At 43.4% G+C, this 26,194-nt stretch overlaps 1 protein-coding gene across 1 annotated transcript; it reads right to left on the bottom strand.

Moving 5' to 3' along the window:
* Cdk7 (cyclin dependent kinase 7) lies at positions 1 to 26,084 on the bottom strand. The gene is made up of 12 exons (XM_032898741.1): positions 25,895 to 26,084; positions 25,574 to 25,633; positions 19,182 to 19,215; positions 17,876 to 17,943; positions 15,825 to 15,893; positions 12,723 to 12,833; positions 11,655 to 11,773; positions 8,427 to 8,526; positions 6,450 to 6,536; positions 2,914 to 3,063; positions 1,155 to 1,302; positions 1 to 215 (listed from the first exon to the last, which is right to left on the bottom strand). Exons 1-12 carry the CDS (start codon positions 25,958 to 25,960, stop codon positions 187 to 189), a joined length of 1,041 nt encoding a protein of 346 aa, XP_032754632.1. The 5' UTR covers positions 25,961 to 26,084; the 3' UTR covers positions 1 to 186.
* Positions 26,085 to 26,194: the final 110 nt, after the last annotated feature.

Here is a 26,194-nt window from a genome sequence, read left to right on the forward strand (position 1 = left end):
TCTAATCATAAATCACAAATATTTTATTTTAAAATACATTTAATAAAAATAACCCATAGCTTTACATATTTTACATCTGTAGAGTATTTACAAGTTCTTATATAGCATTTAATATTCCCTATTTTTTCCATTATTTGCCTTTGGATCATTTCTTTCAGCAGTGAAACTGTCCATTGTTCGCTGCAACTAAAAAATTAGCTTCTTGGGCAATATTCCTGAAAGTAAAACAAAAAGGTTGTTCACTCACTGTACTCCAGCACATTCTCTGATTTACAGGCACTGCTAAACATTAACACAGAGTAAGAACCGCAGCATAGAGGGCAGGAGAACTGGCTCAGAGGTTAAGAGCACTCATTGCTCTCCCAGAGAACCTGGGTTCAACAACCACACAGTAGCATGAAGCATCTGTAACTTCAGTCCCAGGAATCTGATGCCCTCTCTGACCTTCACAGGGACTGCACAAATGTGGTACAGACATATATATAAATAAAATACCCATACATATAAAAATAGATGACAAAAAAATTTAAAAAATAACGAAGTTAAAAACAAAACCAACTGCACGTGCTGAATATATGTTTAACTCTAGCATTCAGGAGGCAAAGTTCAAAAAGGCCAAGTTCAAAAAGGCCAGATCCATCTAACTAGTGAGTTCCAGGCCAGTCGGGGACATACAGTGAGAACCTGTATCCAAGGGGATGGGGATGCGTGTGGGGGGAGGGCTACAAAGTTGGCTCAGTAATGAAGAGGACTTCTGCTCTTCCAGAGAAGCCAAGTTTGGTTCCTGGACAAATGGACCTGACAGCCACCTGCAGTGCCAGCTCCAGACTGAATGAAGCCCTCTCTGGCCTCCACACATATATAGCATATATTCACACACAGCCACACAAAAGTGTATTTAAAAAAAATAAAATAAACGGGTTGGCAGAGGTGCGGGATAGAAGGCACACATCAAGGACAGCTCTTAGAACTCTCAGGCATACTCAAAGTGCCTCAAGTGTCCTTGGCTGAAGAGAAGAGGAGCACATTCTATTTCCTATGTAAACAACTGCACAGCTCTTTCCTAACTGGCTTCCAGTGCCAGCGATAATGAGCTATAGAGCTTTCTGATGTCATCTCCTTTCTGTTTGTCATTTACCAATGGAGACTGTTACCTTGTTCTAAGGCCTCCGCTCTTTTCCGTTTTGTTGCCATGGTTGGATTTGACTGTTCCTTTAATGCTTCCACTGGACAGTTTGGTCTTGGAAGCTGGCATCCAGGTGTTGGCCCTGGACGATTACTGAAGTACTTGGTCTTCAACGCCTTTTCAAAGAAAAGAAAGCAAGGTCTTATTCTTTTGTCCTATTTTGAGACAAGGCGTCACTGTGGGGCACTGGCTGGTCTGTAACTTGTAGCTGTCTTCCTCCAACTTGTCTCTGAGTGCTGGGTACATAGCCATGTACCACCATGCCCAGCTCAAAAGGAGTGCTTTAAATGTTTGTACTGTGAGTAGGAAAATCTAGTCCCAAATTGTTGACAGCATTAAAAATAGGATGCAAATGCTCTTATAGCACCAAACAAAAAATTAGCATCAAGTATTTGGATACAATACATAAATAAACACCCAGTATCCTGCAACTGGCTGATACTGTTGGGGGGTGGGGTGGGGTTGGAGGATAGGAGTGGCATACTCCCTTCTAACATTTGTACAACCACAAAGCCCAAACTGGAACCAATAAATTACAAAACAATAATCTACTGTGAATGGTAAAAACTTGTTTGGGCCAATCCAAGGTTGCTTTAATCACTAGAGTATAATGTTCTAGAATTTACAGTTTTATATAAAAGTGGTTTCCTCTCAAATGACAAGTTTGTCAACTAATACCTATTTATAATATGCCAGTACTGTTAACAGCCACAGTGATTTATTTATTCTAGACTCTCTCCAACAGTCAAGAAGATCAGGTACTCTTATTTATAAAATGTTTTGAAGTATAATATTTTGATTATATTCCCCCCCTTTCCCAACTCCTCCCAGTTCCTCTGCGCCCACCCATCTTCATACTTTCTCTCAAAAACAAATAAACAAAAACAAAATGAAGTATTAATCTCAAGTATTTAGAAGGCACAGGAAGGTGGATCTGTGAGTTTGAGGCCAGCCTGTCTACAAAGTGAGTTCTAGGACAGCCAGGGCTACATGGAGAAACAAACACTGTCTCTAAAAACCAACCAAACAAATAAACCCCAAAAGCAAAACCAAACCAAACAAAAAATTTACAAAAACCCAAACCTGACAAACTGCAGGGAGAGGGGGTGTCACACCTTGGCAGAGGCAGGACAGCCTGGTCTATAGAGTGACTTCAAGGACAGCCAGGACGACAGAGAGAGAGACCCTGCCTCAACTCCCCCTCCCCCTCAAAAGGAAGAAAGAAGTAAGTAGTTACCATTTCCAACTATGTCATACTGAAGTCAAGGCCAACTTGGTCCTGACTCAAAAATAAAGAGTTCAAATGAAGCAGGCTGGAAAGATTGCTCAGCAGTTAGGAGCAATGGCTGCTCCTCCACAGGACCTATGTTTGGTTCCCAGCATCCGCCCTTCAACCGTCTGTAAGTCTGAGTCAGGGGATCTGATGCCTTCTTCTGGCCTTTATGGTACATACATGGTGTATAAACATACATGCTGCCAAAACATCCATACACATAATTAAAACAATCCATCTGAAATCTGTCAGTGGCGTGAGAACACATACACCTCTAACAAGTGTAAACTCTTATGTGATGTTTGCATAACAAGACTTCCTATCAGCCAGACACTGTCTATAGCTTCGGGAAAGGACACACACACACACACCAAAGATAGACCTCTCGCCCTGGTATTTAAGGATTTTAAAAACTTTAGAAACCTGAGTTTGTTTTATTAATGCTGCTGAGTACCTGTGAAGCTGTAATTCTAGTACATGGGTTGAATAAGAACAAGCCTTGTATGAGCTCAAGCAGGTCGTCTCCAGCTGCAATGAAGATGTGCTGCAGGGGGATGCCAGGGAAACTCTTGAACGTCACGTAATCTGGAAGACTACACATGTCCTGAAAGACAAGTAGGATTCAAATTTAAGTAACGTATCCAAAGACACAGAAATGGAAGAAAGCAACAAAATGTGGCCTGTTAAGATAGTCTGTGTAGAAAATCCTAAGAAAACTACTCATAGAGAAAAACAAATTAGAACTGGTAATATGTAAAGAGTAGAAGACATAGCATAAATGTATCTTAAAATCATAGCGCTACAGACCCACAACAAACATGTGAATACAAGAAAGAATGGATTCTCCAAAAAACAGGGTTAAAATCCTGACATTTTACACATGTAAACAAGTTAATCTGAATTTTATACACAGAGGTAAAAGTCTAGTTAGTTGAAAAAATTTGGAAAAGAAACTAGTGTTAGTTCTTACATGTACATATTTTAAGACCCAACAGAGCAACTTTAATTCATACTGTGTGCTAGTGATGGAGAGACAGGGGGATCAGTGGAGTACACAGCGAACCCAAGATCCACAAGTATCTGCCAAGCACAGTTCTAGAAAGGCATGAAGGAGTTCTGCCAAGCCTTTCCAACAAACAGTGCTGCAGCATGTGGACACCAAGCACGAAAGTACAGCTCGGGATAGGCAAGGTAATGCCCTCCATAATCCCACCACTGCAAAGACCACACAGGAAGCTGCAGGCCCTAATCAAACAGACAAACTAGAAAACCAAACCCCAAATAAACCAAAACCAAAACGTTCATTTAGGAAATTGAGAAACGATATAAAAGACATTCCTTAGATATTAACTTTAGCTTTGGATATTTTTGTTATAGTTTTAACAAGATGATAAAAATTCTGCTTAAAGTGTCCACCTTTCTTCTTCATTTTTTGGTGAGAGAGGGATGCAAGAACTCGTGTGGTGTTTATATGCCTGTGCTATCTGACTGAATCTAGAGTTAGGCTATAACACTAGCCAACCAGCAAGTCTCCTTGCCTGTGCCCACAGGGCTGTGCCCACGGCAGTGGGGTCAAGGCATGCTGTACTTTTTTTTCTCTCTTTTTTTCTAAGGTTGCTGAATATTGGAATTCAGGCCCTCATGCTTGAGCAGTAAGTACTCCTAACTACTAAGACATGTCTACAGGCCCCAGAATTCATTTTCTTCACATTTATTTGCTCCTCAGAGCTTGGGACTACAATGGGAATAAAAAGCCAAAAGCTTCTCAACTTTAAGAATCTAAGTAAGGGGGCTGGAGAGATGGCTCAGCGGTTAAGAGCACCGGACTACTCTTCTGAAGACAGCTTCAGTGTACTTATATATAATAAATGAATAAATCTTTAAAAAAAAAAAATCTGGGTAAATAGTAACAGGTTGTTGTTGTTGAAAGCCAAGCCAACCCAAGGCTTTCTCAGAGGCCCAGATGAAAAGACAGAGAGAGTTCTGCATCCTTGCTGTGGGACAGACTCAATTCTGGGGCTGGAGCCTGGGCTTGAGGGAGTTAAGGGCTCTAGGAACCCGACTTTAACCCCCAAAGAAACTGGCTCCTGAGCACCTGGTCCAGGAGACACCTGAGATTCCTAAGTTCTATTTGTGCATCGTTGCCCCATGGGTCTCCTGCTAATCTGTTATGACTCTGACTCTGTCCCATTTGCCCCTGCAAACTGTAGGTAAGATGCTGAAATGCTAGCATGAATCATCAGCTTGTGCAAGACCTCCTGACCCCAAACTCTCCCATCTTCTTTGTTTCATCCCTTGGTCCTCTCAAGAACTTGTCACTGAAGAACGGCCTGCTGCTGGCTTAAGTCCCCCCCCCGCCCCCCCTAATCCCCCAGTCTCTTTATGTAGTCCTGGCTGTCCTGTAGTTTGTGATGTAGATGAGGCTGGCCTCAAACTCACAGAGATCCTCCTACCTATGCCTGACTGCTAGGATCAAAAGGCTTGTGCCTCCATACAGACTGATAACAGATTAGTAACCTAGTTTTGAAAAAGAGATGTGTTGTGCCCAGCACACTTAAAACTCTTGAGCCCAAGCAGTCCTCTTGTCTCCTTTTCTTAATAGCTGGGACTAGGGAGATATATTATCATACCTGGTTGCTGGGATAAAGTGCTCATAAAAACAGAAATAATTGCATATGATCTAATAAACATACATACTTATCTAGGTATTAATTAGTTAATTATCTAGTAGTTAATTAATCTAGGTATTAGTTAATTAACATAAATGTCCATAAATGAGAGTATTCTTCAGTTGTTGTTGGTGGCTCACACCTTTAATCCCAGCACTGAAAGCAGAGGCAGGCAAGTCTGAGTTCAAGGCCGACCTGGTCAAGGCCAGCCTAGTCTACACAAAGAGTTCAGGACAACTAGGTACGGAGAGAAACCCTGTCTCAAACAAATAAAAAACCAAGAGAGAGAGAGAGAGAGAGAGAGAGAGAGAGAGAGAGAGAGAGAGAGAGAGAGAGAGAATATATTTTCAGTCATTAAAAAAATGGCTAGCCCAGCACAGTGGCAATTTTAATCCCAGCACTGGAGAACCAGAGGTGGATGGATCTCTGTAGTAATACAAGGTATCCGTAGGAGGTCCCAGGCAAGCCAGTGCTACATAGCAAAACCTGCCTCAATTAAGTTAAAAAGAAAAAGCCGGGTGATGGTGTCTTGGGGGTGATGGTGTCCGGGTGATGGTGTCTTGGGGGTGATGGTGTCTTGGGGGTGATGGTGTCGTGGGGGTGATGGTGTCTTGGGGGTGATGGTGTCTTGGGGGTGATGGTGTCTTGGGGGTGATGGTGTCTTGGAGGAAAAAACAAAAACAGAAAACCCTTGAAGCTGCTGGACACAAAAGATCAAAGAAGAATCCTGTGGTGCTGTTCTTTCAGTGCTTTCCTGAGCCAGGGGCACCGAGCTCTTTAAAGCAAGCACCACTCTTCCCCTGAGCTACATCCGAAAGACAGAAAATGGAGTGCACACCACAGACAGACAGCTTCCCATCACCTGAGGGCAGTGACTAGCCCAGGACAGACACTGGGGTTGGAAAGGACTGTACATACATGAGCTGATGGATGAAGGCCACGGTTTAATGCTCCTTTCTATATTTCCCCTGTTATCTACAGTAATGAGGAGAACTTGCTTTTATTTACTTATTTACCCTTTTGAGCTAGGATGTCGGTACATAACATAGCTCAGGCTGGCCTGGAACTCACTATGCTAACCAGGCTAGCCTCAAATTCAGAGACTGTCCTGCCTCCCAGTTAAAAGTATGTGCCACCACAGTTTCTAAGTTAGTTCACTGGCAGAGCCCTTGTCCAGCAAAGGAAAAAGGTCTTGGCTTAATCTCTAGCACTGCAAAGTTAATTAAGTAGCTTCTTCAGTGCACATACGGCTGCACTCAGACATAACAAAATAACACCACAGAATATAAGTGCATTTCAAAGTGAATGCATAAAGGCTTACAGGCCACTGTTCTTCGGTTGGTGTACCCAGAGTTTCAAATATTCTTGTTAGCTGATCAAGGTCTGAATCTCCAGGCAAAAAAGGAACCTGAAAATAAAAAACAAACATTTCAAGGTTGTTAGTGAAAGTGGTTACATTTAAAAAAAATGCTATAATAAAAATCCCTAAACTCTGGGACCATTAAAACTTACTCCAACAGAGCTTGAGAGAGCTTACACCCACAAACAACCCTAACAGCTGTTAAAACACTGATTTCCACTCTCAACTCACTGCTTTTCCATTCCAAAATCCCCTTCTGCCTTCTCTATAAAAAGTATTATCTGTGTGTTTTTTTTTAAAGGTTTATTTATTTATTTTATGCATATAAGTAACTGTAGCTGTCTGCAGACACACCAGAAGAGGGCACCAGATCCCATTACAGATGGTTGTGCACCACCATGTGGTTGCTGGGAATTGAACTCAGGACCTCTGGAAGAGCAGTCAGTGCTCTTTTTTTTTTTTTTTTTTCTTTTTCTTTTTTTCGGAGCTGGGGACCGAGCCCAGGGCCTTGCGTTTGCTAGGCAAGCGCTCTACCACTGAGCTAAATCCCCAACCCCACAGTCAGTGCTCTTAACCGCTGAGCCATCTGTCCAGCCTATCTGTGCGGTTTTTAGAAGGTCCAGGCACACACTTTTCAAGAGTTTCCCTCAGTACCCAGGGGAGATTTCTAACATACTCCAAACAGTAGAGCTTTAAAATTAATTTTATTATTTTATTACTTCATATGTAAGAGCATCCGCTTACATGTGTACCTGTGCTCCATGTTTGTGCCATCCTCTAGCTTGGAAGGAAGAGGGTATCAAAGTCCCCACATGTGGAGTTACAGTGGTTCCCATGTACCAGGTGTTGGGATTCGAACCTGGGTCCTCTTAAGTGCTGAGGCAGCAGCCCAGACCCTCAAAAGCAGACTTTTGCCAAGTTACTGAAGAGACCTCCACCTTCAGGTTCCAGCCCTGGCTGGCCTGAGTGGTGGGCAGTGGTGACTGCTGCTTACTTTTAGGCACCAGTCCTTCCTATTCCCAAGCCACCACAGCTGAGTGTGGAAAGACAGTGGGGAGTAGGTGCAACAGTCTTACTCTGTAACACAGGCAAACTTCCAATCCTAGGTGACTCTCTCTGCTTCAGTGTCCCAAGTGCTAGCTAGGAGTACAGGTGTAAGCCACCACACCTTGCATTATTCTTAAATGTTCCTGAACAAACGATGTGTGGTTTCTTTTCTAACGGGACCCACAGTTGGTACAAGGTCTACCAGAGAGAATTCAGAACTGTCTCCTGCTTGTGCAGAAAGCACTTTATAACTGAGTTAGTTACCTCTCCAGCCTCTGTGATGCTTAATCTTGTCAGCCTGATGAGACTTAGTGTCAATCACCATGGAAACAAACCTCTGAGCATAACTGTTAGGCAGTTTCTAAACTGTGGTACTTAAAGAGAGAAGATGCACCCTACTATGGAGGAACCATTATAGGGGCTGAGACCCTGGACTAAACAAAAGTGAGCAGTGCACCAGCACTGCCCTCTGCTCCCTGACTGCGGACGGGATGTGACATCACAGGGCCTCAAGCTCCTGTTGCCATGGCTTCTCTGTCATGAGGATATACCTCAGGCTGTGAGCCTAAATAACCCAACTACCTCAACAGGACTCCTCGGGCATTTTATTAGAACCATGTTCTGCTTCTTCCTCCCAAGAAGCGAAGGCTGCTTCTGCGAAGGCTGTCTCTGTTTTATGAGATACAGTTTTACTACGTACTCTTGAACTCAGTGGTCCTCCTGCTTCAGCCTCCCACATGCATCTGTTGAAACTTTTATTTAACAAACTTGACTCTGCTTGTCAATCTTTTTTGCTATAGGGCTTATGATAAAAAAAAAAAAAAGACTCCTAGACAATTATAAGAACTATATCAACAATACTTAAAAGATGTACATGGACTTAGGACTCACCCTTAGAAGCAATTCTGCTAAGATACACCCAACAGCCCACATGTCCACTCCCACACCATACATCCTAGCTCCAAACAGTAACTCGGGGGCCCGGTACCACCTGAGGACAATAAGAAAGAGTCAGATGACAACCCAATTTGTATTTCAAGACAGCGTTTCTGTGGATCACAGTGACACTGGAAACCCCAAGCTTGTGTTGTTTACTAGGAAAAATTATTTCTAGTTGTGGTGTGACTCAGCCTTAGCACACACCTTTAATCCCAAACAATGAGGGCAAAGTTAGTTGGTAAAAGGAAGCACCCATGTTTGAAAGGTGCTAACTGAAAGGCAGACAGAAAGATGCATCAGAGAGATTTGACAGAACAAGATATGCCCAACTCTTACAAGAAGAAAGGGAAGTTACTTAAGAGAGCAGTAGAGAGAGAGGAAGAGAGGAGAGGAAGCAGTTTTACTGGGACAGTGGTAGAGACAAGTTGTAGCAAGAACAAGCTAGATACAGGTGAACAGAACAAGCCAGAGAATAAGGGGCCAGGATATTAGAAGAGACTGCCAGAGTTAGTCTGAGGCCAAGACAGAAGTCAGATTGAATCAGTCAGCTTGAGGAGGAGCATGAACCAGAACAGCTGAGTTGAATCAGTCAGCCAGTAATAAGAACTAGGAAGGGGTGAGCTCTTTCAGCGGCAAGTCTCAGAGGCCTAGATAAGATTGTACAGAAGCTAGACGCTCCCAGGACTAGGCCTAGCTTAGCACACGGAGACAATAAGCCTCCAGAGACAGCAACTACATCACATGAATAAAAGATACTTTTAGAGGTTTCTCTGTGTGTCCCCGGCTTCCCTGGAACTCTGTAGGGTGATTTCTGAGGGTGGCCTCAGAAATCAGAGATCTGCCTGCCTCTGCCTACCGAGTGCTGGTTTTAAAGGTGTGGCCACCATGCCCAGGAAGCCTAACTTTTGAAAGATGAAGTATCCTTGCATTCCTTAGATCCCACCACTCACCATGAGTCTAGTCTTTCCAGTTCTCAAGAACGCAATTGCTAAAACCCTCTCCACTTTTCTGTCATAAACTCTTTGCTCCCTATTTGACTGCCCTTAACACGCTAATACGTTACTTCTCTAAAAGCCACCTGTGCCCAATTCTTTCTCTCTCATTCTTCCCTACACTTATTTTTATATACTTTTTCAAACAGGATCTTACACAGTTGGTCTCAAGATCACTATAGTTAAGGCTCATCCTGGATTCTTGAATCCTCCTGCCTCTACATTCAAGATATTGACTATTTCAGGTGTGACACCGCGTCTGGCCCCTAAGCTCTTCTTATCCACTTCTTTTTCAAGGTCTGATCATTTATCTGTTATAATTAAAGATGTTTTGGGTGAACTCAGACTCGAGGCAGGCACAGGGAGGAGAGCTACTCTGTTGGCAATCTGTTTCTAGCATCTTTGACTTCCTTCCTTGTCTTGACCAGAAGTTTGGCTATTCTGCAGCTTCCTCCTTACTGTTCTTGATGTGCTGTTGGTCCAGAGCAATCTGTGATGTTTGTGCTGTAGGACACGTGGAGTATCCAGCCGCTGAGTCTCAGGTATCTGGTTGGTCCTAGGCGTTTTTTATACCTTCTTTGTTTAAGACCTTTCATATATATTGGCAGACATCTTTGGAGAATGGTTCTCTTTTGGGCTGCAACCTCAGAGGCACAGTAGTGCTTCTCGAGTCAGGAATATTCTGCTCATTCCACCACCCCCCTTTTTAAAATAATAATAACTACTGACGTAGAGAGCATTCGGATTGCTGTCCCCAATGCAAACATGAAAAGACTTGCCCTTCCTTTCCCCAGTCCTCCTTGGTCTGTCAGAACTCCCCTTAATCAACAGCAGATACACTCTGCCATGGGTCAAGACACCTTGCTTCATGGAAGAACCTTGTCTGTTGTTCCCATCACTGATTCGGACCCCATGACCCTTCCACTCTTCACCCAGAACATCAACAGCTACGTCTGTGGCCATGTGCTTCTCACAGCTTCAACAAGTTTCCCACAAGTGTCCAGGAAAGAGGTATTCAGCTTCCTCAGTCAGCTGCCGAGGAGACACCACCAAAAACAGCCCCATGACCTTTTAAAACCTGGCTTTTTATCCCCACCGCTCTATTTCTGTCAGTTCCATCAATGATACCCACTCTGGTAACCTGCTGCCAGGATCTTCCCAGAGCTCACACCCTCCACTTCTAACCCAAGGTCCAGTTAACTTCTAGTTTTATTTGGAAGAAGGCGACAAAATAGCCTATAGAAGAATCTGTGGGGTTTTTTTTCAGATCCTTTAAATTCTTAGGAATTATCAAATGCAGGTCAGGCCTGGTGGTGCTCAAAATCATGCCCAGTTTACAATAACTTTTTTAATTCAAAATTCTGTAGGGTGTAATCATAAGAAAAAGCAATTTCACCCACCCTCATGTTTCCCTGAGATAGTGGGCTGCAGACCCCACCCCCCATATCTTCCCAGGTCAACCGCCCCATGGCTAGCTGGGAGAAAGCTGGCTGCTGCTTGCGCAAATCCCCATAACCCAGTAAAATGAAAACTCCAGTGGCTTGTAATTTAGCAGCGAGACTTATAACAGTAAATCTTCAACCCCCAGGGGTTGGGGATTTAGCCCAGCGGAAGAGCGCTTGCCTAGCGAGCGCAAGGCCCTGGGTTCGGTCCCCAGCTCCGAAAAAAAAAAAAAAAGAAAAAATCTTCAACCCCCAAAATGCCCACACAAAGAACTCAAAACTCAATTGATATAATACAAGCTACAAACCTAGACGGGACAAATGTACCCGACATTATTCTATTGTCCTTCTATGATATCCATAGTTACCTGTAGCTCTTTAGGACATATGGTTTGTCTTCTTCTCCTATAGATTCCATCTTATCTCCCTCTCTCCCCTGTCTGTGTCTCTGTCCCCTCTAAAACTCTCAGCTCCGCCTTCTTTTTCCACTGCCCAATCACACACTCCAGCCTTACCTAAGATGTCACCTGACCTCACCTGTGTACAGACAACAATCTACAGGACCCAATACTTAGCCCCGCAAAAATATGCAGGAAGGACTGAGTTAGACTTTCTCTGAAAGATCTGTTTACTGTGGTAAAGTGCACATACTACTAAAGGCTGCACTCTGAGGACACACAACAGTGACCCGATCCTGAGCTCTGAAAAGGTATTTCAGAGAAGTCTGCTCGTTTGTGTGTTCTTACCTGGTCACAACTTGATGTGTGTAAGCCCTATTGGGGCTCCCAAATGATTTGGCCAGGCCAAAATCTGCCAGTTTCAGAACTCCATTCTCATCTAACAACAAGTTGTTTGGTTTCAGATCCTGTATCAAGCAGTTATCAAAACAGACAAAATTAAGTGGGATTAGAGGAAAACACGGGGATACATTTAGTTGGCGTGCTTTACTTAGTAAGGTATTTGAAACAGAGTAGCCCAGTCTGACTTTGAATCCACTAAGTCATCAAAAAGGATGACCTTGAACTTCTAATGTTTCTGCCTCTACCCCAGAGTGCTGGGATTAAGGGTTTACCAAATGTGTTGAGGACTGAACACAGGACTTCATATATGTTGGGCATCCACTTCCCAATTGAGCTATGGCCCAGTACCAGTTAACTTTAAAACTCAGAGGACAAAGCCAGGTGTAACGCCCGCCTTTAATCCCAGCACTTGGGCGGCAGAGCCAGTGTGGTCTACAGACTGCGTTCTCTTAAAAGCTAAAGGGTGGTGGGGGGACCTTAGACAACGAGAGATCAAAATGGACATGATGGCACGCACCTGTAGTTACACAAGCACAGAGCCAGCCTAGGGTACAGGGGAAGGTGCTATAGTCAAAACAAAAACAACCAACTGACTGGCAAGGTGGCTCATCAGTCAGAGCCATTCGCAGTTACCCTTAATGACCTTAATTTGATTCACAAACCCCACAAAGTAGCAGGAAAGAACTGACTTCTGGGAGCTGTCATCTGACTTCCACAATGTACTGTGGCAATACCCAACTACAGTCATGCACTTGCACTCACCCACACAGACAAATGCACTTAAAATACGTAAAACAAAACCCTAACTAACCACTGACAAACAGTTTAATCAAACTTAAGCAGCAACATTAAAAGTCAGATATGGAAAACATGCCCGTAACTTTTTGGCCTTCAGGAGCCATAGCAGAAGAATCATGAATTCGAGGCCAACTGGGCTGCAAGGCAAATTCCAGCCATCCTGGAATACAAAGCAAGACCTCTCAAATACAGACTGATCACCCCTTAGGGTCTTACCCTGTGTAGAATCCAGTGCTGATGTAAATATTCCAAGCCCTGAAGAGTCATCAGCATGTAGGCTTTAATGTGGGATGGGGTCAACACGAGACTGTTATCCTTTATGATAACCTGAAAAGTAGACAGGCAACACACAGCTGGTTCACTGTTCCCAGTGAATGTCAGCAAATAACTTAAAGATTTAAAATCAATGTATTCATCCTCAACAAGTCTATTGGAGATTATCCAACTCTCCTTTGAAAGGCATTGTATGAATTTCCAGAATTAGGTGGTTAAAAAAAGAGTATCATTGGTCTGGGGAGAAAGCAACACTGTGTCCTACAACTCTGGCTTAGAAGTATCAAGTATCTGTCGTTTTACTTGCCCCTTCTGACAAGTGCACACTTTGGGAAACCACTTCATTCCTGATCTCTACCTCAGCTCCACACTGTAGCCTCTTGGCAGGAAAAAGGCAGCTTAAGAACCGACACATGGAAGGCACCAACACATGGATGCCCCTAGAGAACATGCCGCTTGTCGTGGTTTGTGGGCTGCCGTCCAGCGGCAAGAGCCAGCATACGCGAGTTACGTCGGGCACCGGCGAGGGCCGTATGGTGTATGTGGTGGACAACGCTTCAGTGCTAGAAGCGCAGGATTCAACAGTGTAGGGAGCCTCTACATGCTGTGCTGCAGGTCGCGGCAGAGCAGAGCCTGCAGGACGTGGTCATCCTAGACTCCATGAACTACATCAAGGGGTTCTGCTGCTTCGCTTAGTTTACTGCGTACTGCCAGGCTGGCTGAGCGGCGGGCTTCAGGTGGCTGGCACCTCCAAGAGCCTAGACCCCGCTGTCAGTGAGCCGGAGGCCACGCTTGAGAACAACGAAAGGAACAGCATACCACCAGTCCTGTAGCAAATGGGGGAATCCTGGTCGCTGTCCCCAAGGAACTGGATCCAGAGGAAATCCTGCCATCAAATCCTCCGGCTATGACTCTGGAGTTTGAGAAATCGGCAGAGACTGCGCCTTGCCCTTCCTTCCAGACTTGTGGAGTCCTTAGCACTGCGCTTTGAAGCTTCTGACCCTCGGAACCGCTGAGATCCACCCTTGTTCACCGTGGTGGGTTGGAAGAGCTATCGCCCCTGCCTCAGCTCCGGTCTGCACTGTTTGAGAATCGGGCTCCCCCACCCCATCAGTCTATGCAGTCCCAGCCCCTAGCCCCTGGCAGCTTTCTGCAGCAGTTGGATCAGGCCAGGGCCAGGTGTTGACTGCTGTGACGGAAGCACAGGAGAGCGTTGTACCGGAAACTGAGCGCTTCCCGGCAACACGGGGCACCTCCAATATACTAACCCTTGCCCTTGGCAGAATTGAGTCACCTCCATGCTAGTTTTTCTTACACTAAAACGCCTACAAGAGAACCTGCCTCAATTGGCCAACATGATTCTTCAGTATCTGAACTAGAGTTTGCACTAATGGGGTAGTAGTCAGCAGTGCTAGCTCTTGCCTGAATCCCACTGTACTCTGTCTAGGAAGAAGAGTCCGAAGGTCTGCAAAGCGTACTGTAGAACTGGAGTGCTAAGTCCCACTCCTTCCCTTAGCTGCCTCTGCTGTACCCTGAGTGTGCTCCAAAAATACCAGGGGCCTCGGCTGGAGTCACTTGGTACACTACATCCACTGTTCCCTCCGTCGGGACGGAGAATTGTTAAGTCAACTGTGAGTAGAAACCGAAGGTAACAGCTTTGTACTCATGATGGCCCTTTCATACTACAAGTATTTTTGAGCACAGTGTCTCTTGCTATCTATCCTGGAACTTCAAACACAGATAAATCTGTCATTCTGTCCTTGAGAAACCGATATTTGTGTATGACAACTGTTAGATATTTCCTCTAATAAAATTTTCAAAAAAATTAAAAAAAAAAAAAAAAAACAAAAAACAAAAACCAGACACATGACCTATGACCTAAAACCTACTTACCAATCAAGAAACCCAAGTAACGCTGGGTGGTGATGTACATAACTTTAATCAAAGCACCTGGGAGGCAGAGACAGGCAGATTTCTGGGTTCAAGGCTAGCCTGGCCTACAGAGTGAGTTCCAGGGCAGCCAAGGCTACACAGAGAAACCCTGTGTCAAAAAAAGAAAGACAGGGCTGGACAGATGGCTCAGAGGTTACGAGCACTATCTGCTCTTCCAGAGGTCCTGAGTTTAGTTCCCAGCAACCACATGGTGGCTCACAGCCATCTATGATGAGATCTGGTGCCCTATTCTGGCCTGCAGGCGTACATGCAGGTAGAATGCTGTATACATAATAAATAAATCTTAAAAAAAAAAAAAAAAGACAGAAGGGAAGGAAGGAAGGAAGAAACCCAAGCAAGTGTGGTAGAATTAAAGGGGACCAAGCATTTCCTTACAGAGGTAATTAGACTAAGGCTGCATTCCTTTGCCTGCTTGATGCAGTCATAAAAATCCCTTTTACCTTTGATCTGACAGTAAATGTGTCTTTAATTTTTTAACAAACTGTACTACTTTCCAAAGTGAGTATAAAATTTGGATTCAAACCAGCAATGTATAAGGATTTTAGTTTTAACTTGGAACTATTAATGTTTGGGGGATTTAATTAATAAAAAACCTGCAACTTTTACAGAGAAACTTGGTTTTCTAAAAGACATTAACCTTTGATAGATAATATGGGGATGAATATAAAATTGTCAGGTCTAATGTGCCTGAAAATGTCAGTAAGTTAAAAGGAACTTGGCAAAATGTCAATAAAATCTAAACCTCTTAGTAGAAATACAATTAAATGTAAAGAAATTAGAGATCTGGGCTGGAGAGATGGCTCAATGGTTAAGAGAACTGTCTGTTCTTCCAGAGGTCCTGAGTTCAAATCCCAGCAACCACATGGTGGCTCACAACCATCCGTAATGGGATCTGATGCCCTCTCCTGGTGTGTCTGAAGACAGCAATATACAGTGTACTTATACATAATAAATCTTTAAAAAAAAAAGAAAGAAATTCGAGATCTGCAAAATTAAGCAACTTTTTGTGCATCAGTCTTTTCTTAAAGCAGAATAAGTATGCAGGTTTTGCTTCCACTAAGTAGAGTGATATCTCCAGGAATCCTATCTTACCTCTAGGTCAGTCTCCATAAAATCAAAGACAAGGCTAATGTTCGATTTATGTCCAAATGCATCAAGGAGCTGCAAAGAAAAAAAATCAAGTCAAACTGTTACTCCCTATTTAATAACATTGGAATTTATTGTTGGAGTAATTTTTAAAAATTATGTTTGCTTTTCCCACACACACTACCGGTAAATCCTGGGCCTTCAGCATGCTAGGCAAGTGTTCCACCACTAAGATACATCCACCAGTCCTTGGATTTTTTTTTTTAAATTATATATGAGTACACTGTAGCTGTCTTCAGACACACCAGAAGAGGGCATCAAATCCCATTACAGAGGGTTGTGAGCCACCATGTGGTTGCTGGGAATTGAACTCAGGACCTCTGGAAGAGCAGTCGGTGCTCTTAACCGCTGAGCCATCTCTCCAGCCCCAGTCCTTGGATTTTTGAGATAAGACATCACTATATATCATGCTGACCTAGAACTTGCTATGTAGCCCAGGCTGGCCTTCAACTCAATCCTACTTCTGCCTCCACCTCCCCTGTGATTATAAATAAGTAACACAAACGTGTACTGCCTGGCTTACATTCCTAAACTGTGGGAAATTTCCTGTGAACTGAGACTCCTTCATTAAACTCAACATTTGCCCCATTTGTTAACAAGAATTCGTACTCTTTGGCACAAAAACATTAACCCACTTAACAAATTCACTAAAAACTTAAAAACTCCTCTTCCTAAAGTCCAAGAATTAGAACAAATAAATTAACGAAAATTTCACAGCTCCGGCAGTGGTGATGCATGGCTGTAATCCCAGCACTTGGGAGGCAGAGGCAGGAAGATCTCGGCATCCGAAGCCAGCCAGGTCTACAGAGCAAGTTCAAGGACAGCCAAGGCTAAATAGGAAAACCCTGTCTTGATAAAGGAAGAGGACTAGAGAGATGGCTCAGTGGTCAAGAGCACTGACTGCTCTTCCTGAGGTCCTGAGCTCAATTCCCAGCAACCACATGGCAGCTCACAACCATCTGTAATGGGATCTGGTGCCCTTTTCTGGTGTGTCTAAGACAGTGACCATGTACTTATATATATTAAATGAATAAATCTGGAGAAAAAAAAAGGGAAGAAGAAAATTTCACCTTGGTTTCCAGTTGGCTCAGGAGTAAAAGCCCCTGCCTCCCAAATGTAAGGACTACACCAAAGTTCAGATTCAGAAATCATGCACACGCCAGGCAGGAAGAGTGCTGTGCCTGCGATTCCAGCCTTGGATGGAAGACAGAAGTTCTCTAGAGCACATCAGCTAAAAAACTGTCCCTGTCACTGAGTGCAGGGTTTGACTGACTCTGCCTCAGTGAATATGACAGAAAAGTAACAGAAAATGATATTTTATATGAACCTCAGGCCTCCAAATACACATGCAGAGGCAAAATGTATACATAAGCACGCATGCCACACTCAAATTTAAGAAAAGAAAAAAAAGTTTCAATGTTTAAAAGAAAATTTTTGTCACAGTGGCACACTTCTTTGGTCCCAGCACGTGGGAGGCAGAAGCAAACACATCTTTGAGTTCGAGGCCAGCTGGGTCTACAGAGTGAGTTCCAGAACAGCCAGGGAGACACAGAGAAACCCTGTCTTGAACAAAACAAAAACAAACAAAATTTCCTAAGCAAATTTGTAAAAAACTTCTTGCCAGGTACAGGATACGTACTTGCAGTACTATTAGTACTCTAATTACAGTAACTTCACTGAAATCCACTCCAGCCCTCATGCAGGCAAAAAGGTTCTCAACTTAAATGCAATCTGCTACTTTTAACCGTTGGACTCAAAACCATTTCTGACAAAATCAACCTGTATGGAAACATTTGATTCCTTTCCTCATTTATATGTATAATGCTAAAGACACCACTCACAGCAAAAGTGGGAGAGAAAATACACTTCACCCTAATCAATCCTCAACTGTCTGCAACGTTATCTACATCAATCCACTACACTGAGCCTCTGACCAATAGCCGTCATAATCAGAAGATGGAGGACCCCAAGGGGCACACAGCTTATATCATACTCACACCAATTATATTTGGATGACTTAGTTCCTGTAAGAGCTTTATCTCCCTTAAGGCTGTCCTATTTATACCTATAGAAAAAGAATGTAAAAAATGAACAACAATTATGAAATTTCAAACTTTTTACATATACACAGAGGGCAACTTTAACTATTTTTATGAGAAAGTGTTTTCCACATTGTTTTAAGGTAGCTTAACACAGTATATGAAAAATGGCAAAGTACTTATGTCTCTACATATCATTCTGAAATTATTACAATAGCATAGACAGACATGTAGCAAATATGTGGTAATAGGGCCTTTTCTCTTGTCCTACAAACATCAGAGAAAGGCTATGCGTGCTAATAGCAAATTAGCACGAACGATAGCTTTTTTCAATACAAATGGTCGAAATTCAAACTACAACAGCGCTGGCACTTTCTCTGATGGTGACATTTCTTTCTTTCTTTCTTTCTTTCTTTCTTTCTTCCGTTCTTTCTTCCTTTCTTTCTTTCTTCCGTTCTTTCTTCCTTTCTTTCCTTAAGATTTAGTTATTATATTTATATGAGTTCACTGTAGCTGACTTCAGACACACCAGAAGAGGGCATTAGATCCCATTACAGATGGTTGTGAGCCACCATGTGGTTGCTGGGAATTGAACTCAGGACCTCTGGAAGAGCAGACAATGCTCTTAACCACTGAGCCATCTCTCCAGCCCATGACATTTCATAATAACTATTACTTGATGGCCAAACAGGACCTGATATTCTAAGAGGCTTGAGAATAAGAAGTAAACCTTTTCCTAATGTGTCCATTTTTCAGGAACTTTGTGTTATTCTAGGAAGATGTACCCTTGAATTTTTCAAAGCAAGCAGAACACCAGAAATGCAAAAGCAATGATGTACAGCACCCGAAGCAGTAGCGAGGGCATCCAGACAAAGCACTAACCTCACTGCCCCACTTCACTTACAATCTGAATGTTCCTGCAATGCTTACATGTTGTTTCTAACTGGACTTGCTTTACTCTCTAGAGCAGTGGTTCTCAGCCTTCCTGATGCCATGACCCTTTAATACAGTTTCTCATGTTACAATGACTCCCAACCATGAAATTATTTTCGTTGATATTTTATAAATGTAGTTTTGCTACTGTTGTGAATTGTAATGTAAATATGTTATGGGACCCCAAACAGGTCATGACCCGCAGGTTGAGAACTGCTGCTCTAAAGATACTGCAATAACTCTACTGAACTCTCATTAACTCTCCCTGACACTCTCCTCAGGCCTCATATCAGAACATCTCCTGGGTGATCAAATTACATGTGATACTTACCATCTTTAGCTTCTGACCTGTGTCCAAGTTTGATCTGGGAGAGACAGGGAGAACAAAACCAAGACACATATATTAACCATGTGTAGAGGATAGAAGAAATGGATCAGGGGTTGAGAACACTGACTGCTTCCCAAGGATCTAGGTTCAATTCTCAGCATCCACACAGCAGCTTGCAACTGCCAGTTCCAGTGGGATCCAATGCCACTTCTGACCTTGGATGGCACCAGGCATACAAGTGGTACGCAGGCATACATGGAAGTAAAACCCTGATACACACAAAATAATAAATAATTTATAAATAAAACCAACCAAAAATTCAGAATGTGTGAAATTAATGTATAATCTATATGTAGAGTCCTACTTAGCTACAAGTAGGACTGACATGGTGGTGCATGCCTGTAGTCTCAACACCTGGGAGGCAAAGCCCCAGCTATAGAGCAAGATTCTGTATCAAATAAATCAAAACAGCTGGGACTGGGGCTACATTCCTTTATATCTCAACTCTTATAAAGCAGGGAAGGGTGCTGGAGAGATGTGCTCTTACTGCCCTTCCAGAGATCCTGAGTTCAAATCTCAGCAACCACATGATGGCTCATAATTTGGAATTAAGAATCCCCACAAGTTACTCTCTGACCTTCAGAGTGCTGTGGTACATGTATGTGCACAAAATAATTGTCTCCTTTATATCTCCCCTGCCCCCCAACCACCGCTTTTGTGTGAGACAGGGTGTGATGGTTTGTACTGCTCCCCCCAGGGAATGGCACTATTAGAAGGTGTGGCTCTGTTGGGGTAGGTGTGTCACTGTGAAGTTTGAGCTTTAAGACCCTTATCCTAGCTGCCTGGAAGTGAGTCTTCCACTAGCAGCCTTCAAATGAATATGTGGAACTCTCAGTTCCCCCTGCACCATGCCTGCCTGGGATGCAACCATGTTCCTGCCTTGATGCTAATGGACTGAACCTCTGAACCTGTAAGCCAGGCCCAATTAAATGTTGTTCTTATAAGAGTTGCTGGGGCTGGAGAGACAGCTCAGCGGTTAAGAGCACTGACTGCTCTTCCAGAGGTCCTGAGTTCAATTCCCAGGAACCACATGGTGGCTCACAACCATCTGTAATGGGATCTGATGTCCCCTTCTGGTGTGTCTGAAGACAGCTACAGTGTACTCATGTATATAATATAAATAAATATTTTTAAAAAAAAGTTGCCTTGGTCATGGTGTCTGATCACAGCAGTAAAACCATAACTAAGACACAGGGTAACGAAGACTCTGTGTAGCACTGGCTGTCCTAGATTTCAATCTGTAGACCAGGCTAGCCTCAAACTCAAAGATCCCCCTGCCTCTGCCTCCCAAGCGCTGAAATTTAAGGTGTGCACCACTACCGCTCACCTTATTCCTTTTTAATTTTTTTTTTTTCGGAGCTGGGGGACCAAACCCAGGACCTTGCGCTTGCTCCTTTTTTAATTTTAAGATTGTGTTTTGGGCATTTCTTGTTTGTTTTGCTTTGCTTTGTTTTTGAGAAAGGGTTTTACAATATGTAGTCCAGGTCCGCCTTAATTTGAAATCCTCATCTCAGCCTCTGAAATTCTAGAACTGCATGTGATAATCACAATTAGCTGTCCTTCCGTCTTTGCAAGTTAAATATGGAGCAGATAACTGTAGTTATGCTAATTATTTACCCCAAATCTCTTCTCTTCAATGTAGTATATAGTTGGGAGAAAAAAAGTAACAAACAGAAAATACTATAATCCTACATTTTTCACAAAGCATACTTACAAAATGTGATAGATATAAAAAGTTAACACTGAATAAGCAGGACAAACTATAGACAGCAGTGACTACACCTCATTCTTTACACAAGGACGGTCACCTCCACAAAACTATTCTTCCTTAGGAAAATTATTACTGTATACTACAAGAGAACTTTCTATTTAAAAGTAGGCCACGTATTACAGCTCAAAATATAAGACACTGACAAACTGACTATGAAATCTTTATGGCAAAGAACTTAAACACACAATAAAAATAGAATCCTATGATGTCCTTTATCATTTAGATTTAAGTGATTACTATTTTGCCATTAGCAAAATATTATGTCAGCTAAAATATTTTTCAAAAACAACACCAAGACTTCATTCCATTCCCCCTAATACACATCAGTTGTCCTCTAACATTGACAAATAGAAATGGCCACATTGTCCAACCACATACACTTAAAAAACTTAAAAAATTCAAAACAAAACTATAGAATAGGGATGTGGCTCAATGATAAAGCATTGCCTAAAATACTCAAGGCCCTGGGTTCAATCTACATATCTACTCATGCAGGCACGCATGCACACGCATACATAAAATATTAAGGGAGACAGGGGTCCTGGGAAAATGACACAGTAGCAACACTGGCTCTGCACACAAGAATCTGGATCAAATCCCCACGTAAAGACCAGCAGCCATGGCTGTGTATGCCTGAAGCCCATCATTGGAGGACTGGGACAGAAGGGTCCCCAATAACAAGCATCTGGTTCTACTGATGATACCTTGTCTCACCAGCTAGTGCACGGGCAGACCTGAGCAACCACACGTATGGACCACAAACACCTACAAGACACAACACACACACACACATACACACACACGTGCGTACACATACATACATACACACACGCACACACATGCACACGCACATGTGCGTACACACACACATGTGCGTACACATACATACATACATACATACATACACACACACATGCACATGCACATGCACGCGCACACACACACAGTGACCCAAGGCAGACTGGCTGAGCAAGTTGGGAAACAGAAAACTTAGCTCTTCTAGTATTTATTTTGTGTTTTGCCTGCATCTATGTCTGTGGATTGCATGCATGCCTTGTGCCTGTAGAGGGCAGAAGATCTTGAATTGCCTGGAACAAACAGTTGTTAACCACTAAATGAGTTCTGGAAACCAAACTTGTGCCTTGGTTACTGCTCTTCACTGCTAAGTCACATTAGCTATACCTAAGAAGCCCATGTTATAGTAAATGCAAAAGCAGTTTGATGGCTTTTTAATTCCTTGTCAAATTAAAGACGGTATTAGCAAGTGAGTATCAGTAGAAATTACAAGTGTTGGAAACGGAAGGCTCACAGAACCAAATCCTCAAATGTTCACAGAACAAATACAAATGATTCTAAGTTGGGAGAGAGAAGACCCACAAACCAAGCACTCTAATGTTTTGGACATAAATTTCAGTCAATGAAACTGAAAAGCCAAAACAAGAGAAAATATAGCATATTAAAAAACCTTTGCTTCATTAGTAATTTTTAAAACCACAAAAATGAATTTGAAATAAAATGCAAAAATATCTAGGTCACCTTCAAGGAGGAAGCATTATAATGACATAGGATACCTATCACTTGGGAGATAGATGCAGGAGTTTAAGGTCATCCTCCACATAGTAACTTTGGAATCAGGTCAGAAGGGCTTTGAAAAAAGGAAAGACAGGCTGAATTCTTAAGCCTAATGAATGTTAAAAGCAGGCAAGAAAACCCACTTGTACATACAATTACAAAATCCAATATGTCAACCATATGAAAAGATATAGTATCAGTCGATTCAAGGTTTTCTTTGATTCGGATATCAGCCTGTACTATGTTTTTTTCCAGGCTGGCCTCAACTGCTAGACTCAGATGACCTGTCCCCTCCACTGTACCCAGCTAAGTCAGGACAGGTGAATCAGCTCAGTGGTTGAGAGCAGTGACTGCTCTTCCAGAGGACCTCGGTTTGATTCCCAGTGCCCATGACAGCTCACAACCATCTGTAACACCTGTCCCAGGGGATAAAACACTCTTGTGGCCTCTACACATAGCTGTACAGGTACACATGCAGGCAAAAACACCCATGCACATAATAAACAAACAAATAAATGCCCACACACAGATGCGGTGGCCACAGCCCAGGTATAATGCTTGTAGGTTCTTGTGGAGGATGTCAGAATGTGACAGAGGTGTGAGGGTGACGCAGAGTGAAGAGCTACAAACAGGGAAGCAGTGGGAAACACCTGCCTTGCTCTAACTAAAGGCACTTCTAGGTGGAGGAGACATCTGAATGAGATAGAACTCAAGCACACCAAGTTCTAGAGAGAAAGCACGGCAACCAAAAGAAAGAAACTAGAATGATCCTGGGACTAGAACAAATCTAACATGTTTAAAGAATAGAAAGGTTATGGACTGGAGAGAGGCTCAGTGGTTAAGAGCAGTGACTGCTCTTCCAGAGGTCCTGAGTTCAATTCCCACAACCGCACGGTGGCTCACAACCATCTGTAATGAGATCTGGTGCCCTCTTCTGGTCTGCAGGCGTACAGCAGGCAGAAAGCTGTATGATGTACACATAATAAATAATTAAAAAAAAAAAAAAAAAAGAATAGAAAGGTTAGTGCGGCAACACTAACAAAGACAAAGACAGCAGCAGAGCTAAGAGGGGAGGGTGGGAGCAGCTCACCCCAGATATACCATCATTTGAGAAGCTGGAACAGGAAGACTGAAGTCAGCCTGGGCTACATAGTGAGTTTCAGACCAAAACTCAGGCCAACCTAGGCTACAGTTTCTGTCTCAAGAAAAAATGAAACTTTTCTGGTGTTTTGTTGTTTCTTCTGGTGTTTCCATGTTGTTCTGGTGTTTGTTTTCCACAACAGCTTCCACCACTGAGTCCAGGCTTCATTTTTACTTTCTATTTTGAGACAGGGTCTTACTAAGTTGCCCATGCTAGCCTTGAAACTTACTCTTTAGCCCAAGAAAGTACTGAACTTTATGTGTGTATGTCTTTAATAGAGCACGTATGTAGATGTAGGTATGCATGTTTGTGTGTGAGCATGTGCAGGTATGCATGCAGGCCTTCCTCAGAAACTGTCCACTTGCTTCTGGGAGAAAGTGCCTCTCACAGGCATTCACCATGTATAGACTGCATGGAGGCAGCCTCTGGGATGTGCCTATCTCCACCTCCCCAGTGCTGGGAAATGCTGCCATTTGATTCTCTTGCCTCGGCTTTTGGAGTAGCCACCACGCCCAGCCAAGAGAATGAAGAATTTGACAAAAGAGAAGTAGATCACAAAGCACAAGCTAGAAAACAAGAAAATGAGAAGTGAGAAAATAAAACAGGGGCCAGCAAGATGACTTTCTTGGAGAAGGCACTTGCTACCAAGCCAGAGCTCAATCCCTGGAACCTACAAGGCGGGAAGAGAACAGGCTCTGCTATTCTCCTGGATCCTACACATGTGCTGTGGCACACAAGCGCCCCCACCTGAAAACATTGATACAAAAGTAATTCCTTAAAATAAAACAAACGGCAGAAATCCAGTGAGTGAAAAGGAGTACTTGGGAGGCTGCCAGACGCAAGCATGATCATCCACACTTCACAGGAGTTATGAGACTACAAAGGAAACAGCAGATTCCAAGTGGCATAGGAATACGGAGCTCAACCACAACAGACCCCAGGTTATATGAGGCGACAGAGTCATCATGAACTGGCTATAGTTTTCAGTAGCGGAAGAAAGAGCAACCAACAGTTCCCTTCTAAGGCCTCTGCATTGCTAGCTGTGTGATCTTAAAGTCATCTAACTCAGGTACCTCAAAGGTGAAGAAGGACCCCTTTACCTACTTAACAGGCTATTTGGAGATTAAGTGGGGGGCAGGTAGGGGGAGTGAGTAAAAGTGTTTGGCACTTAGGAAATTAAGTCAGAAGTGTTGTTAATGAATTTAAGTTTTAAAAATATTTAACTCGTCTTGGAAAATACACTATTATTAGTATTGCTAATGTCAATGAAAACCTTTCTGTACAGATAACAGATCTTATGGACCTGTGGCCTGGAAAAGCCATGCCATTCAAAGGGACTAAAGAGACTTGCCTCCTTGGTCAACAACCAACTTTTATGGAACAAAACGTTTTGTCTTATATCATTTGAACAAAAACTGGTTCAGCTCGAGTACCATCTTGAAACACAGACGCTAATAAATTCTATTGTCTATAGAGTTCGTGTAACTCCCACAATCAGAGTGTGACTACAGGTAGTAAAATGAAGCCATGTCTAATCCCCAGCACTCAGGAGGCAGAGGCAGGAGGATTTCCACGAGTTGGAGACCAATCTGGACTACATAGCAAGACTGTCTCACAGACAGACAGCCATCAATCAACTATGAATGCTGAGGCATTTTTGTCTAAGAGTTGTCTGGCGTGGTGGAGCATGCCTGCAAACCCCCAAACCCCAAATAACAGGGAGCAGAAGGGTAAGGCTTGCAGCAAGTTCTACGACAACCGGGTCTAAATAGCGAACTCCGTGCCGGTGAGGGCTATGTGGCGAGCGAGACACAAAGACTGGAGAGAAAACAACATAAAAAGGTAACTCACTTTCTTAATGGCGACGATCTGGTTGGTGTTCTTATCTCTGGCCTTATAGACAGTAGCAAACTAGAAAGGAAAACAGTAACAAAATCCTGAAAGATCTTTATCTGGTGGTTGGTTCTGGATCCCCACCCCCAACCCCCTTTCCTTAAGAACAAAGAAACCCTGGTTCTGGAGGGAATTCGCTGCGGCTTGCTACGTGGTCTGGAGGCCTCGTCTCCAGAAGGGAGGAAACTCAAGGATGGTGACAAGGGACAGCAGCCGGCGCTGGACAGGCTGTGCCTGCGCGAGAACAGCCGCACGGCCGGACTCAGCACAAGGCCTCACCTGTCCCTCTCCGAGGAAGTCCAGTTTCTCATAGCGCTTCGCTCGAGATTTCACGTCCACAGCCATGCGAGTGAGAAGCCAGCGTCCAGCAGCTAAACTAAGCCCTCCACCCCGCAGGAATTTAAAGCGTCTGAAAGTTTCCAACAGCTACTTCCGTTCACTGGACGCGCATAACCTACTGACTCCGCCCATACTTCCGCTGTGGGCGGGGCCAGCCCTACGGAAGTTGAGCTGGGCTGTGAACCTTGCCCTCCTCTGCTGCCACGTGGTGCACACCCTGGCCTGGGGCTCTGTGTGGTC

The sequence above is a fragment of the Rattus rattus genome, chromosome 3 (genome assembly GCF_011064425.1).
Source record: "Rattus rattus isolate New Zealand chromosome 3, Rrattus_CSIRO_v1, whole genome shotgun sequence".
Lineage (NCBI taxonomy): Eukaryota > Metazoa > Chordata > Mammalia > Rodentia > Muridae > Rattus > Rattus rattus.